Genomic DNA, 15,590 nt, shown 5'->3' with positions numbered 1-15,590 from the left:
GCTCCTTTATCTTCCGGGGTTTTGACTTCCCCCTCCGAGCCGCTGTCTCTGTCACTGTCCAATTCCGTGGCGAGTGCTGCTTCCTCCGAGCTGGCGTGCCTCTTCAAAAAGTCTTGAGCTTTGAAGATGGAGTCAATCTTCTCTCTTTTGTCCTTGAACTTGAAAGTGAGCCCTTCTGGAATCAACCAGCGATAGTTAGTTTGATGGTTCTGCAAGAATAAGTTCAGTCCTTTGTATGCTTACCTTTTCATTCGAATTTCAAATGGAACATCCTTCAAAATCCTGATTGTTTGCTCTCCAATCTTCATGGGCATTGATGAAGATGCTTTTAGTATTTGATCCCGAACTTTCTGCTTTGTAAACTTGACCACCACTTCTGCCGGCAGGTTATTCAACCTTGTAAAATTGGAATAGGCTCTGTAAACCAGATCCATTTCCTCGCTTATTTTTTCCACTTACCAGCCAGTGAGTGTTGCCAAGGCTTCCGCTAAAATACCTCGGAGATCCTCTTTTTCCAGTTCTTTTATGCCCTGAAATCGGAGAGTCAAATTTGATTTTTCCATTTGAAGCATCATTAACTTTTTGTCTTGCATCTCTTGGTGTTTTTCTATTTTTTCCACCTTTTTCTTGACCTTTTGAGTATCTTCTGTTGAGACCAGGCACTTTTGCGCGATTTCCTCCATTTTCTTAGCTGTGTCATTTAACTGAGTCTGTTGAGTATTGAGGACACCTTCCATATTTGTCAAAGTTTGGTTGACCTTTTGCATTTGCTCCAGCAGAGGGCGCAGAAGTTCGCTCTCCTGTTGATTGACAGCCGGCTCCAGGAGGCGGGAGCCAGCACCGGAAGTTCCTCCCAGCTTCTTTGCCGGCTTGTCCTGAAACTTTTTCTGGCTCCACATCTTGTTTTTTTGTTTACTTTTTAAAAGTTCGTGCCGCGCAACTACAAGATGAAATTTCCTGTATATCTTCTAACAATTCACCATAAGGTAACACTGCTCTTTTCAATTTTCACTCCCCCTCTCTCTTCCTGTTCAATCAGTCTTTGTTACGTAGGGTGGGCGGGGAATCTCCTCCCTCCTCCCTTGCGGTTTTTCGAAAAAGGGGGGGAGCGTGGTCAATTCTTTTTCTCCCGTTTCGACTGGCAACTCACAGTTTTAGCCGAAAATCTTCTTTTAAACGCTCGTCCGCTTAATCACCCGGTGACAACCGGCGGCTCTGCTAGTCCCCGTACGGGGCACTGCCGCGGCTAGGGCCATTGGGGCATGGGGCAAGCCTCACTTTCCGACCATCTGATCGGGAAAGAGGCACGTCTCCTGCATGCCCCGGATCGGAGCATCCTGCCTGGGGCTCCTTAGGGTCTCCGCTTGTGCGGATTCCCCCCCTTTGCCGCGCGTGGGCGAAACGACTCCGGGAGCGTCCCGAAGATGCGTCCGCCATTTGCGAAGTCCAAACCGGAAGCCAAGAATTCCCTGGCTTTTTGAACAGAGTCAATCTTTTCTTTTTTTATCCTTAATTTTGAAGATTACGCCTTCTGGAGTTAACCACTTATATCCAATTGCGTTTGTCTGTAGGAAAAGAATTAAGTCTTTATATTTCTTTCTTCTTTGTCTTATTTATTTTATTACTTCGATTTGTTATCCCGCCCTAACCCCTAAGGGTCTCTAGGCAGCTTACAGAGCGTGCTAATCACATTTTACCGAGTCTAACCTAGGGCCACAAACATACAGGGGTGGTGACAACCCTACCAGGCACCCTTTTTTTCCAGCGGATCTTTGATTGTTGTCCTATTCTTGCGGGTGGTAGTCAGCGGCGTCCTTTCCTGGTGCTGGTCTTTTGGAATTCCCTTAATTCCAGCTGTAGCGATTCATTTCCGGCCAGGACCAACCACATTTCCGCACATGCTCTGCTGCGGCCTCTGGCTGATGAGGCTCCGGCCTGCTGCGTTGCTCCGCCTCCGGACCAGCTGGTCCGGCCCCTTCGATCGCTTGCTCCTCGCCAGCCACCATTTCTTCTCCACCGCCGCCGTCGACCACTGCTTTACTTCGCTGCTCGCCACTGCATCACAGGGACAGGTGCCCCCCCGCTCTAGTAGCAGGTACCCATTAGTCTAATTGCTCTTTAATGGGCTTTCAAGCCGCTGGGTAGACGGGAGCTGGGACAAAGGGCCGGGTGCTCACCGAAGCTGTTCAGCCAGATGTACGTGCAGGCATCTCTTACCGCCTGCGCCACCGCTCCCTGGAATGTCTTTCAATGTTCTGATAGCATCCTCCCCAGCTTTCAGAGGTGCTCTGGATACTGATTTCAGGATTGCATCCCTCACATGCCTCTTCAAGAATCTTACCACAATTTCCCCAGGCAGATTATTTTTCTTTATATATCCTGAATATGACCTATAGGCCACATCCATTTTGTGACTATGTTTAGAGACAAAGAGGGGGTGGTTGATAACTTCTTTGAAAAAGGATGGCAATAGAAAATAATAATTCATTTTAAGGACACTGTTTGCTGTCTATTGGTTTTGTACAGTTTTGTTTGGTGGTTTGCATACTTGCATACGCTGTACATCCATTGGTGGTTAATTCTTACTACCCAGAAGTTGGCAACTCTAGGTAGCAGGCTGATGTTACCCCTCCCACCAACCCCCGCCCCGTTAAGCAACTCAGAGGCCAATAACAGTACAATCCTGAGAATGCTTTCCTGGGATTAACCCCTCCCTGCCCAATAGAACGGAGAAGGATTCTAAGGGTGTGTTCAGACAGTGTGCTGAGAGCGGTTTAAACTGGTCTGGTTCGGACGCGATTATTTTTGATCTGGATAATCATGAACACACTTACCTCCCTTATCCTGCCTCACTGTGCAGTCACATCACTCCCCGGTGTCTACACTACCGAAGTGCGGGAGCATGTGTCAGCGGGTTTTTAATTTTTTTCTCAGTTTGCGCATGCACATAGGCGCTCATCCATAGAATGGGGAAAACTATCATGGCGCATGCACAGAACCACCAGGGCGAATCAATCCAAGCCCTTCAACAAAAAACTTCCATTTAAACTTCTGACCCGAAAATGGCCTCCGTGAGATCCCAAACTCATCTAAACGCTAAAACGAGTGACCATTTAAATGTGGGTTTTATAAACGCGGTAGCGGAGCTCTGCCTATGCACACACCGCCGATGCATTAAAAAAAATGGTGGGTGAAAAGCGGAAGCCTCGGGCAGCTTTTGAGCAGGCTGGAAGTGGCTTGACACCGGGGAAATGCGGCTTTAAATGGGAGAACTGAGAAAACACCACTTGGGACCTGGTAACAAAATACTCCGGTTTAAAAGGGGTTTCGAGCCAGAAACCAATGGCTGGGGATGTTGACTGTGTGATCGTGCATATAAAATCCATTGGTGAACAGTCACGACACCAGATCAAATGGCGCATCTGAACGCACCCTCTGTCAACCTGTTTAGGATGGCGCCAAAAGAAGTGTCGAGTGCGAAAAAGCTCTTCCTCTCTTTCTTTTTTGCGTTCACTTTTCTTTCTTTCCTCCTTTTCTCTCTTTTTGTTAATGCTGTGAATTCAGGTAGGTGGAGTTTTTAAAAAGGAGATACGGAAGAAGACCCCCCACACACACACACACAAAATAAATCTTAGAAAAGAATGATTTAGAATAGTTTTAAACGCCGTTTGCAAAGGGAAACACGGTGTGTCCATCTTCTTCTTCCTTCTGTCTCGGCTTTTGCCTACCTATTTTCTTTTCCTTTTTAACACGCCTTCCTTCCTCCTGCCCCCATCTCCAGTCAAGGGTGAATATGCCGAAAAGGAAGAGTGCCATTTGAATCCAGAGCCGATGGAAACCCGAGAAGATCCCGGGATCCTTTATAACTGCCAGCAAGATTATGGAGAATACGAAAACATTAAGCTAGAGAGACACTCTGGGCCCTACGACCTCATCCGGCCGGCTAGCGGAAAGATGAGTTGCGACATCTGTGGACTGGCCTGTGTCAGCATCAATGTCCTGATGGTTCACAAGCGAAGCCACACCGGTAATTGCTTTTTAGGCCTTCCCCAGGTAAGAGCGGGGTCAAAAGCATTTGGTCAGAGGAGGGTCTAAGGCCCTAAAGGCCACCTTCCAAAGCAGCATGTGCCTGATCTCCTTGAAGGAAAGGCAGGGCCGAAGCCATGTGAGTGGGAGGAATTCTCTCCCAGTAACCAGGGCTTCTTTTGTAGAAAAAGCCCAGCAGGAACTCATTAGCATAATAGACCACACCCAACAGCATAAACCCATTAGCATATTAGGCCAAACCCCTGACAGCACATCTCATTAGCATATTAGGCATATTTTGTAGCAGGAACTGCTTTGCATGTTAGGCCACACACCCCTAATGTAGCCAATCCTAATGAGTTTCTGCTGTTGGGTGTGGCCTATTATGCTGATGAGTTCCTGCTGGGTGTGGCCAACTCCGGAGCCAGCCGGAACTCCGTTCCTGTGCGTTCCTGCCCAAAAATAGCCCTGCCAGTAACCATTAAGTGCTTTCTCCTCTCTCTTTCGCATGTCGTCTTGAAGGTGAGCGTCCCTTCCAGTGCAACCAGTGTGGGGCCTCCTTTACTCAGAAGGGCAACCTCCTCCGCCATGTTAAGCTTCACACTGGGGAGAAGCCGTTCAAGTGCCATCTGTGCAGCTATGCCTGCCAGAGGAGAGATGCCCTCACCGGTCACTTAAGGACACATTCTGGTAAGTGACTTCTGAAGCGTCGTCTTTCCCCTGTAGGCTGTGTGGATCCACTTCCCTGGGTGGATCCATTCCCTTCAGCCTCTCTTCAGCCAGTTTGGTGTCGTGGTTAAGTGCGCGGACTCTAATCTGGGAGAGCAGGATTTGATTCCCCACTCCTCCACTTGCACCTGCTGATGTGACCTTGGGTCAGTCACAAGCTCGGGCACAGCTGTTCCTGAAAGAGCCGTTTGCGTCAGAGCTCTCTCAGCCCCACCCACCTCACAGGGTGTCTGTTGTGGGGAGGGGAGGGGAAAAGAGTTTGTAAGCTGCTCTGAGTCTCCAAGTGAAGGGCGGGGTATAAATCCAATCTCCTCTTCTTCTTCTTCATATATTCTGTGTCTCAGAACCTTTAAAAGCAGGGGTGTCAAACTCATTTGTTACGAGGGCCGGACCTGACATAAATGAGACCTTGTTGGGCTGGGTCATGTGTGTGTTATAAAATGAAATGCTAGGGAGCAGAGATATAAACTTTATAAAGGACACAAACGCAAAGGGGTTTTTTAAATTTAAAATAAAAACATGCTTAAAACATTAGCTCTGTAAGCTGCAAACCTACTTTGGATTTGTTGACATTCACCAGAGAAGTCTCACGCTCAGAGTTCTGAGTCCAGGACCCAGGTTAAAACATGAAATGGCTGAGTGATTAAGAGAGTCTGCTGAAGCAAGCTACGATGCAGCAGCAGCAGAACTGGAAGCAGGAGATGGCCTGATCCGGCCCCCGGGCCGCATATTTGACACCCCTGTATAAAGGTTTATGAGTAATCCCCCAGGTATTTGCTTCCAGGGAGTAAGGAGATCAAAGTACAGGAACAGCTGAAGACATACTGTGGCCCTAACATGTGTCAAGTTTTAGAGTCTCCATAACGTAATATCCGAAGCAGTGAACAGTGGTTCATGAACGCTCATCCCCTGCCACAAATTTTGTTAGCCTTTGACTGCGATCATACACATAAGAACATAAGAGATGCCAATGTTGGATCAGGCCAATGGCCCATCTAGTCCAACACTCTGTCACACAGTGGCCAGAAATACCAGTGCCATCAGGAGGTCCACCAGTGGGGCCAGGACAGTAGAAGCCCTCCCACTGTTGACCCCCCCAAGCACCAAGTAGACAGAGCATCCCTTGCCCCAGAGCCCCTATCTCTACCTTGTGGCTAATAGCCACTGATGGACCTCTGCTCCATATACTTATCTAATTCCCTTTTGAAGCCGTCCATGCTTGTAGCCGCCACCACCTTCTGTGGCAGTGAATTCCATGTGTTAATCACTCTTTGGGTGAAGAAGTACACACAATTGGACCCAACAGAGGCACAAATGCCGGGCGGATTTAAAGGGAGTGATCAGACGGCAACATCTGGGAAGCGTCCTGCAGCCATCGGCAACCCTTTCTGCTCTGCCACAGAAGCAGAGTTAAACGACATGGGGGAAAATCCGGTAGTGAACGGGTTGCAACGAGCCACGGATGGACTTTCCCCTGTCTGATTGCTCCAGCGCTCTCTCATGCCATTGGGATGGTCTGATCAGGCCACCCTGACTCCGTGCCGTTATTTCCCCCCCTCTTCTCAGTATGCGCATCATCAGGGGTCGTTTCGTAGAAAAAGAGCTAGGGGAACTCATTAGGATAACTCATTAGCATATGCCACACCCCCTGACATCACCGGAAGTGTGTCATAAGGCCACACCCCCTGACATCACTAGAAGTGTGTCATAAGGCCACACCCCCTGACATCACCGGAAGTGTGTCATAAGGCCACACACCCCGCCCCCAACGGTCCCGGCCGCCGCTGCCGGCCTTGCAGCTCCACTGCCGAGCCCCATGAGGGGCCCGGCGGTGGACCTGCAAGGCCAGTGGGAGTGCAAGGAAGCCCCGTGAAGGCCCTCCCTGGCCCCAGGCAGGCAGGGGTGGGGAGAGGCAGGGAGGAAGCAACTTACCCTCCCTCTTCTCCTGCCTCCTCCTGGCTGAATGAGGGCTGGAAGCGGGGGGCGGGGCTTCGTCATGTGCCCCGCCCCCGTACTTCACCCGGGGGAACTGCGATCCCCCGCGATCCCCCCCGAAATGACCTCTGTGCATCATCGCAAACTCCATAGGGAGCCCTCGGTGCGGAGGTGCGATTCATCGATTCCTCGTTTAAGTGCATGGGAAACAAATAGCAACCCCTCCCCCAAAACCCTGACTCACCAGCAGTTGCGTCTGATCACACAGGGGCGGGCTGCACCTGCAGCTTCAAAGGGAGGTGTGATTGTGTAATTGCGGGTCAAGTTCCTCTGGAGGAAATAGCCTTGCTTCCCTCCCGCTTTATCTGGCGCGTGTGACCACAACCTTTAAGGTGCTACTGGACTCTTGCTCTTTTCTACTGCTACAGACAGACCCTTTCTGCATTTGCCTGCCATTCTGGATTTTCTCAGTGCTCATAAGAGAACATAACATAAGAACATAAGATTTGCCAATGTTGGATCAGGCCAAAGGCCCATCCAGTCCAACACTCTGTGTCACACAGTGGCCAGAAATCCCAGGGGCCATCAGGAGGTCCACCAGTGGGGCCAGGACACTAGAAGCCCTCCCACTGTTGACCCCCCCTCCAAGCACCAAGCTGACAGAGCATCACTTGCCCCAGAGCCCCTATCTATACCTTGTGGCTAATAGCCACTGATGGACCTCTGCTCCATATGCTTATCTAATTCCCTTTTGAAGCCGTCCATGCTTGTAGCCGCCGCCACTTCCTGTGGCAGTGAATTCCATGTGTTAATCACTCTTTGGGTGAAGAAGGACTTCCTTTTATCTGTTCTAACCCGACCGCTCAGCAATTTCATGGAGAGCCCACGAGTTCTTGTACTGTGAGAAAGGGAGAAAAGTACCTCTTTCTCTACCTGCTCGAGTTGAGGAAATTTAAGTCCACGGCAAAACAGTCGCCAAATAATCCAGGGCAACAGCAGGCTGAAACGGGGCTGATGTAAGTTAAGAGGGGGGGGGGGGGGAATGCAATAAAAAGAAGTTTGGATTCGATTTTAGTGCAGAATTGCTTGGAGGGCACCACAGTGAACGTGGATTAAAAGGAGAGAGCAGAAACGGCCACAGACTAACACAGCTATTCTCTGAAATGGTCAGACTCCTGGTCAAGTTACTCTTGACAGCACCCTCTTTGGCAATGATACGTTTATTGAGACGTATGCAAGATCCAGAGCAGAACTGAACCATGTTAGAACTTGTGATTTTGGTGCGTACCTTAGCAGATATAGATAATTCAAACAAGACTCCTTTTTCCCTAACCAATCACACGTCACACTCGCCCTGGCTAGCCATTGCCAAACACACACACCCCCCAGGGAATATATGATCCCTTTATCTAAGTGTAAGCTGGCACAGAAAGGCTTGAGGTCATCCCTCTGTGAGAGGAAGGTGTCTTAAGGAAAATTACTGCCTCTACAAGTGAAAGTTTCCCACTTACACCATCTCCCCTCCCCTCCCCACAGGAATGTGCCCCTCCCCCCCCAGCATCTATGGCAAACTAAGCAGAGCACGGTTTGACAGAAATGTGCTTTGCTGGGGATGGACTTCCACAAAAGGGACACCACCTCTGTAAAAGCCTTGTCCCCAGGAAATGCACACTACTGGAGAAAAGATCCAGGTGGGTAGCCATGTTGGTCTGAAGCAGCAGAACAAAGTTTGAATCCAGTGGCACCTTTAACAAAACTTTGTTGGTCTTAAAAGTGGCACGGGACTCAAACTTCATTCTCCTGAGAAAAGAGCAAGAGTCCAGCAGCACCTTAAAGACCAACATCATTTGTGGCAGGGTGTGAGCTTTCTTTCATGACTCTTGCTCTTTTCTACTGCTGCAGACAGACTCACATGGCTGCCCATCTTGATCTACTGCCAAAAATCATGTATTATTTTGACAGTAATTTTCTTGGCATTCCCAGACCCTCTCAATGAGGTCCTAAACTATAGTTGTGCATAGATTTGGCTCTGTCCAAGTGGTTGGTGCCGAGGTGTTCAACATGCCTGAGTCCCAGTGAGGCTGCAAAAGCAATTTGCATTAGTCGAAGTAATACGCAAAATAAAAAGAACTGATAGCTCTTGACGGCCATATATAATCTAAACAGGGAGGCTAAAGAAAGGTGGCAAAGTCAAAGAGCGTAGGAAAAAGCCAGAAGAAATGGCTGGCAGTATCACATGCATGAAACTGCCTGATGCTAAGTCTGGCTATTTGGGGCTCTGAGACATCACCATTGATTTATCCAGGTCAGGCTTGTCTCCAATGATTGCTGATGGCTCTCCAAGACCTCTGGTCGGAGGTTGTTCACCTCACTTACTACCATTTTGGAGCTAACCCATTCCAGGGGAACTGATCTCTGTAGTCTGGGGAGGAGTTGTGATTCCGGGGAATCTCCAGGTCCCACCTGCAGGCTGGTATCCCTCTTCCTGTCAGACTCCTGAACAGACTTACTCCCAACAACACTCTCTTGGCAGTGATTTGTTTATTGAGAGACGAAGATGTTTCAAGCGAAGACGATCTGTGTCAGAACTGACTCCCCTTGGTGCCAGTTCTGATATTATACATAATTCAAATGACACCCCCCCTTACGGTCAGTCCAATTACACCAATAAATCCAGCCTGCTAAAATCTACTATGCACCGTTAGCCCTGCCCTCAAGGTCAAAGCAAGCATTCTTCCCCGGTGAATGGAGGCCCCACGTAAACGCAGTTACAAGCTAGTGCTATTCCCAGCAAAGCAGTCTCCACATCCCCACATTCACACACTCTCAGACTTCCCCCCTCCCAACCAGGACGAACAGGATGATGAGTATACACCCAAAGACGATTAAGAAACTCATGGCAAACGAGACTCCAGTTTGACACTTCCCTACCCTAAGACCTTGGGGTTAAACCAATACAAACAGAGATATTATTTCCATAGAGCTCACACTTGAAGGGCATCAGGGAATGAATGCCCCCTTCAGACATTCTCCTGTGCAGACTCCTCCCCAAGGTCCCTTCACTCTGACAGACCTTGTTGAGCGTGTGAGCACTTTCGGAATGTTAGGATAGAGCAGGTGGAGAAAGAAGTAGTTTTTTTTTCCTTTTCTCACAATACAAGAACTCGTGGGCACTCCATGAAATTGCTGAGCTGTCAGGTTAGAACGGATAAAAGGAAGTACTTCTTCACCCAAAGAGTGATTAGCACATGGAATTCACTGCCACAGGAGGTGGTGGCGGCTACAAGCATGGACGGCTTCAAAAGGGAATTAGATAAGCATATGGAGCAGAGGTCCATCAGTCGCTATTAGCCACAAGGTATAGATAGGGGCTCTGGGGCAAGTGATGCTCTGTCTTCTTGGTGCTTGGGGGGGGCAAGAGTGGGAGGGCTTCTAGTGTCTTGGTTCCACTGCTGGACCTCCTGATGGCACCTGGTATTTTTGGCCACTGTGTAACAGAGTGTTGGATTGGATGGGCCATTGGCCTGATCCAGCATTGGCTTCTCTTATGTTCTTAATGTTATATAGCAGTGCCAGAACAGAATGACTGCTATGTGGAACTAGGACAAATCAGAAAACTTTGGGAGGTTTCACAGAATCTTAAGGGGTTTCAAACCAAGGATCTTTCTATGATGGAGGCAGTAGTTTCCAAGAGTATAATCCCTGAAGGCACAACGATCATAGAATCATGGTATCATAGAATCATGGAGTTGGAAGGGACCTCCAGGGTCATCTAGTCCAACCCCCTGCACAATGCAGGAAATTCACCAATACCTCCCCCCTCACCCCCAAGTGACCACTGTTCCATGCCCAGAAGATGTCCAAAAAACCTCCAGGATCCCCCGCCAAATTGGCCCGGAGAAAAATGGCTTCCTGGCCCCAAAGTGGCAATCAGCATTTCCCTGGGTGTGTAAGAAAGGGCCACAAGAACGATGATGCCTTGTGGGCTCTTCTTCAGCACCACTTGATCAAGGGAGGTGGAGGAAAGTCTGGATTGGTTCTTTGCTTTGTGGAAGAAGCAAGTGGACACCAGGCGCCACATTGGCAGGTTCTATGGGGCCCACAAACAGAACATTGGCAATCCCCATACTAGATCTTCACCCAGATGGCAGGAATCCAATGGAGGCTGTGCTTTGCTTCAGAGACCTGTCAATTACATCAGGCACAGAGGTGAAATTGACTGAATCCTATAGTACCCCCTGCCACCTCTTACCACAGACAGGGTTTTATGTACGTACATATTTATTTTTAGCCTGCTTTTTTCTCACAATGGGAAATCAAATCAACTTACAAAATATGATTTAATCAAACACACCCAAGTAAATACAATCTGATGCCCCGGGTTGGGGCTGGTTCTCCTTGCCCGGCTACGAGCCACACGTTCAGCCAAGGGCCGAGAGCTGTCAAAGTCTTCCTCCTTTTGCCACATGCAGGCTTTTGAACAAAACTCAGACCATGTTTTGTATAGCAGGTTCTTTGCCCTTCCTCTAGGGAGCTGACTGGTGGCATATATAGATACACAGCCCCCCCCCCCCCCCGGCAGCAGGGAACCACTTACACTCGTGTTTCCCAACCTGTGGGTCATGAAGCTTCCCAAAGTGGGTTGCAGGCCAGCCCTCTCTGATGGTCACCCCTGCTGTTTCCACTGTTCCCTTTCATATTTTGGAAACCAAGATCTGACCCTGGAAACAGGACCTTTCATGTCATACACTGGTTAGTTCCCACACGCACACACATACTGCATACACATGTTGATCAAGTAAAACATGTCCTGGATGGTTACTAGAGTTAGTTTTCTAGACTCTTAGGGGCAATTAGAAGGAGTAACGGAGAAGGAGAGGGTGGTCAAAGGCTGGAAGGTAACCTCCATACAGAAAGGTTGACCCTTTTCAAACTGCCTTTGTATCTTGTTTTAGTAACTGGTTGCTAATTGTCAGGACCCACAGCAAAACAATGAAGTACACGCTTCCAGGAAGGTTTTACTTTTATTGAAAAGCCATAGATGCAGTAACATGAACACTGTTAGGAATGGTGGATGATCTATGCGCATAATAGGTTATAGGGCATTCGTATACACCCCCCCACGTAGTACCCAATTAGGTGGGTTCCCGTGCGCGGGCATTAAGCTGAGAACTAACGGCTGCAGAAGCAAAATAGGTAAAAAGCTTCCCACGACTTCCAGACACAGCAACTCCTCCAGTGGTCTTGATAGATATGCGTTGCAGCAAAGAGGCAATTAAGCGCAAGGGAAAGAATGTACAGGCAAGAGAAACATACACCATACTATTGGCAGCTTAGCTGGCACTAATGTGTTTTTTCTGTCAATTCAGACAGACCCGTTTTAGTAACTGGCTGCCAGCAGAATTTATTTACCTGTTCATAGAAACCCACTTGCGTTGGGTAACCAAAGCGTGGTTGAACCACTTTTGAGGGAAACTGCTTTCTTCCATTTTCAAGCCCTTTGTTGCACTTCTGAATCGCTATGGTGTGCTGTTTAAAATGTCCAATGTGCTTCCTACAATGCTGCTTTCCCCCCTGCCCTTTTTCGCTGCAACTTTTTATAATGTTCTAAAGTGAGTGCTATAGTGCTAAATTGCTATAGCAGCACCAGTGCTACAGCGGCACTGTGGCATCCTCGCTTATTGGGGAGACTGTTTCTCCTTTATCAACCACTCTGTGTACATGAACTTAGTAGATTTCTGCTGCCACCAGGAATTAAAAAATCCAGATTTCTCTATTTTGTTAGAATGACCCAGTGTCTGGGCTTTTCAGAGGACTATGTGGCCCTGAGGAAGGACTGTACTGATTGCTGGGATAAGTTTAAACAAATAATGGTTTATTGATAAAAGAACAAAATAAGTTTCTGGATATTTTTGAACTGATGTTGAAGAAAGAAAACATAACTGACAAAGCTTGGCATCACACACAGTCTCTCAAACACCAAAACTTAACTCTGATAGGCTTAGACATTCAGTCTAAACTCTCTTTCTCATATGGCAACACAGGCTAAACTCTCTCATTTAGCCACACAGGCTAAACTCTTTCATTTAGCCACACAGGCTAAACTCCAACTGCTTCCTCTGTCATACAGACTCTCTCAAAAAACTCTCCACACTCGTCTCTTCATGAACACTGAATCCCCTCAGAGACATCTCTCCTCCCACACTCTGTCATCAGCCAATCACATCACACTTATCTCCCTCTATCACTCTCATTACTTTACTGAAGTCACACTAAACATTTAAAGAAACACACACACCAAAACATGAAATCATCACAGGCACTATAGAGATGTATTGAGTCCATTGAGTCAATGCATCTCAATGATGCCACTATAGCACCTCAGTGCTATATTGGTTTAGCGCTATAGTGCTCATCTTAGAATGTTAAAGAAAAAAGTCCAAGGAAGATCATGTGGTAAAATAGGGTGGGGGGGAAAGCGACAGTGTTTGAAATGACCATAGCGCTTCAGAGACGGCTTGGGGGGGTCAACAGTGGGAGGGCTTCTAATGTCCTGGCCCCACTGGTAGACCTCCTGATGGCACTGGTATTTCTGGCCACTGTGGGATACAGAGTGTTGGACTGGATGGGCCTTTGGCCTGATCCAACATTGGCATCTCTTATGTTCTTATGTTCTTATGAACAGAGGGAAATTTACTGTATGAAACCCCCAATGAATAACAATCGGTTTAGAACGGTAATGTGAAAAAGGCCATTGTGTATGTTGGATTGCCACTTGCCTGGGGTTAATGGGGGGGCAGCTGCACCCTTTGTGTTGTGTTGGTTGGTTTCCCAAAAACATCTGGTTGGCCACTGTAGCAAGTGGAATGCTAAATGGAATGGCTCACCATAACAAGTCAATTTGGAATTGTGGGTTACCATTCCGAAAAGGTGGGGACTTCCTGACTTATGTTACACCGGGTCCCTGGAACAGCCGCTCTCCGGCAACCACTTTGTGGACTTTATACCATTTTCTCCAGTTTGAGCAAGACATTTAAAACAGCAGGGAGAGAAAGAAGAAGACGAGTCAGTGGCTCAGGGCCAGAGCCTCTGTCTGACATACAGAAAACAGCAGGGAGAGAAAGAACCGGTGACTGGTGTGGGGTTAGATGTGGACTTGGGAGGCTTGGATGGCAGTCCTTGCCCAGGCCATGAAATTCACAGGACCACTTTGGGACCAAGGTAAACACATGAAGCTGCCTTATTATACTGAATCAGACCCTCGGTCCAGGTCAGTCTTGTCTACTCAGACTGGCAGCGGCTCTCCAAGGTGCCAGTGGAGAGCTTTCACTTCACCTACTACCTGATTTTTTAAATTGGAGATGCTGGGGATTGAACCTGGGACACTCTGCACGCCAAGCAGATGCTCTACCACTTAGCCAGGAGCCCTTCCCCACGTCTCATTTATATATTTATTTACTACTTTCTCTCCCGGCTGTTTATATTTCCTGCTCAAACAGGAGAAAAGGGTAAAAGGGCCATAAACCGCTCAGGACGTGGTTGCCAACGGAGGCTGTTACAGAATCCTTGCGAGCACAATGTGACAGGCTTGGGAGCACAAGGGGAAGAGAGAGGGGGATGCAGATTGCGTTTTCCCATCCACAAAAACATGCTGTTCAGATGCAGGGGAAATGCGATCTCTCCACAAAAGGAGCAGGGCAAGTGCCATTTTGCCACCCAAGGAGCACAGCTTTGAGGAAAAGGCATCGAAACAATCAAACGAAAATGGCGCTACTATTTTGAAGGGCAGATATTTGGGTCTCCTGCAAGCATTGGGTAACGGCTTTATGTCACTTGTGCTGGGGGGGGAAGGTCAAGGTCGTATGGAAAGGTCTTCGGTTAAGGGGAAAGGAAGTGGTAAGGGGGTGGATACGCAGAACGCAAGTGTTGGGTTGGATCCAGACTCAATTTTCCATCCACTGAATGGAACTTTCCTGCCCTTTTCACCCTTCACTGCAGCCCACTAATCTCCATGAAATGCAGCTCCTGAGAGTAAGAGGCCCTGGGGAATGGTATTAAGTGGGTCATTCCCCAGAGAGAGGGGGAGCAAGGGAAATTGTCAGGCTCCAGCCTCTTGTATGGAAAAATAATTGCAGCTTGCAAATATCACAATTAAGGCGATTAAAAAATTCTTTTATTCCAAGGGTTCTAAACATGTACCAGCTGCCATTAAGATCTTCAATGCGAAAGTTGCCCCGCAGATCCTTTACGGGTGCGCGGTGTGGATTGAAGGTGTATCTGACATCCTTGACTCACCCCTACACACTTTTCTGAGGGAAATTGCGGCAGACCCGAGATGTGTAGCGGGAACAGCACTTAGGGTTGAATTTGCCCAACCGTCAATGGAAAAGAGAGCCTGGCTTGCAGCTTTCAAACTGTCTGTGAAGAAGAGTGCCCAGGGTGGTAGCATGAATAAAGTGGGTTTCTCACATTTAATCCCCTGCGACACCCAGTGTTCCCTCTAAGCTGAGTTAGTGTGAGCTAGCTCACAGTTTTTTAGCCTCCGGCTCACACATTTTTGTCTTAGCTCAGGAAGGATGGCTCCAGAGCAAACTAATTTATGCAGTAGCCAAATCACTCGCTCATAACTTTAATGTCAGTAGCTCACAAAGTAGAATTTCTGCTCACAAGACTCCATAGCTTAGAGGGAACACTGGCGACACCTACAAGAGCAGTCGATCAAAGCTAATTACACAGAAATTAACAACCTTGGGGATTGATATAACGGCTTCATTGTTAAACGAGTCGCTCAGAGAAATTAAATCAAAACTAAAGGATCTTGACTTCAGCAGTACCCCCCAAAGAGCGCGACGTACTTGCTCTGGTCTATCCTTGGGTCTTGCCCCCCCTGAGGCTATTCC

General features: G+C 48.1%; 1 protein-coding gene across 1 annotated transcript in view; it reads left to right on the top strand.

Moving 5' to 3' along the window:
- Window positions 1-15,590, top strand: part of IKZF3 (IKAROS family zinc finger 3) — a 100,018-nt gene that overhangs the window by 30,279 nt on the left and 54,149 nt on the right. Inside the window, exons 2-3 of the mRNA XM_015416327.1 lie at window positions 3,782-4,027; window positions 4,549-4,716. Coding sequence (XP_015271813.1) covers window positions 3,782-4,027; window positions 4,549-4,716 — 414 coding nt within the window. The remainder of the gene's footprint in view (window positions 1-3,781; window positions 4,028-4,548; window positions 4,717-15,590) is intronic.

The sequence above is a fragment of the Gekko japonicus genome, unplaced genomic scaffold (assembly GCF_001447785.1).
Source record: "Gekko japonicus isolate JY-2015 unplaced genomic scaffold, Gekko_japonicus_V1.1 scaffold875, whole genome shotgun sequence".
NCBI lineage: Eukaryota > Metazoa > Chordata > Lepidosauria > Squamata > Gekkonidae > Gekko > Gekko japonicus.
The sequence above is the reverse complement of the archived record's forward strand: the minus strand, read 5'-3'. Positions and strand labels throughout refer to the sequence as shown.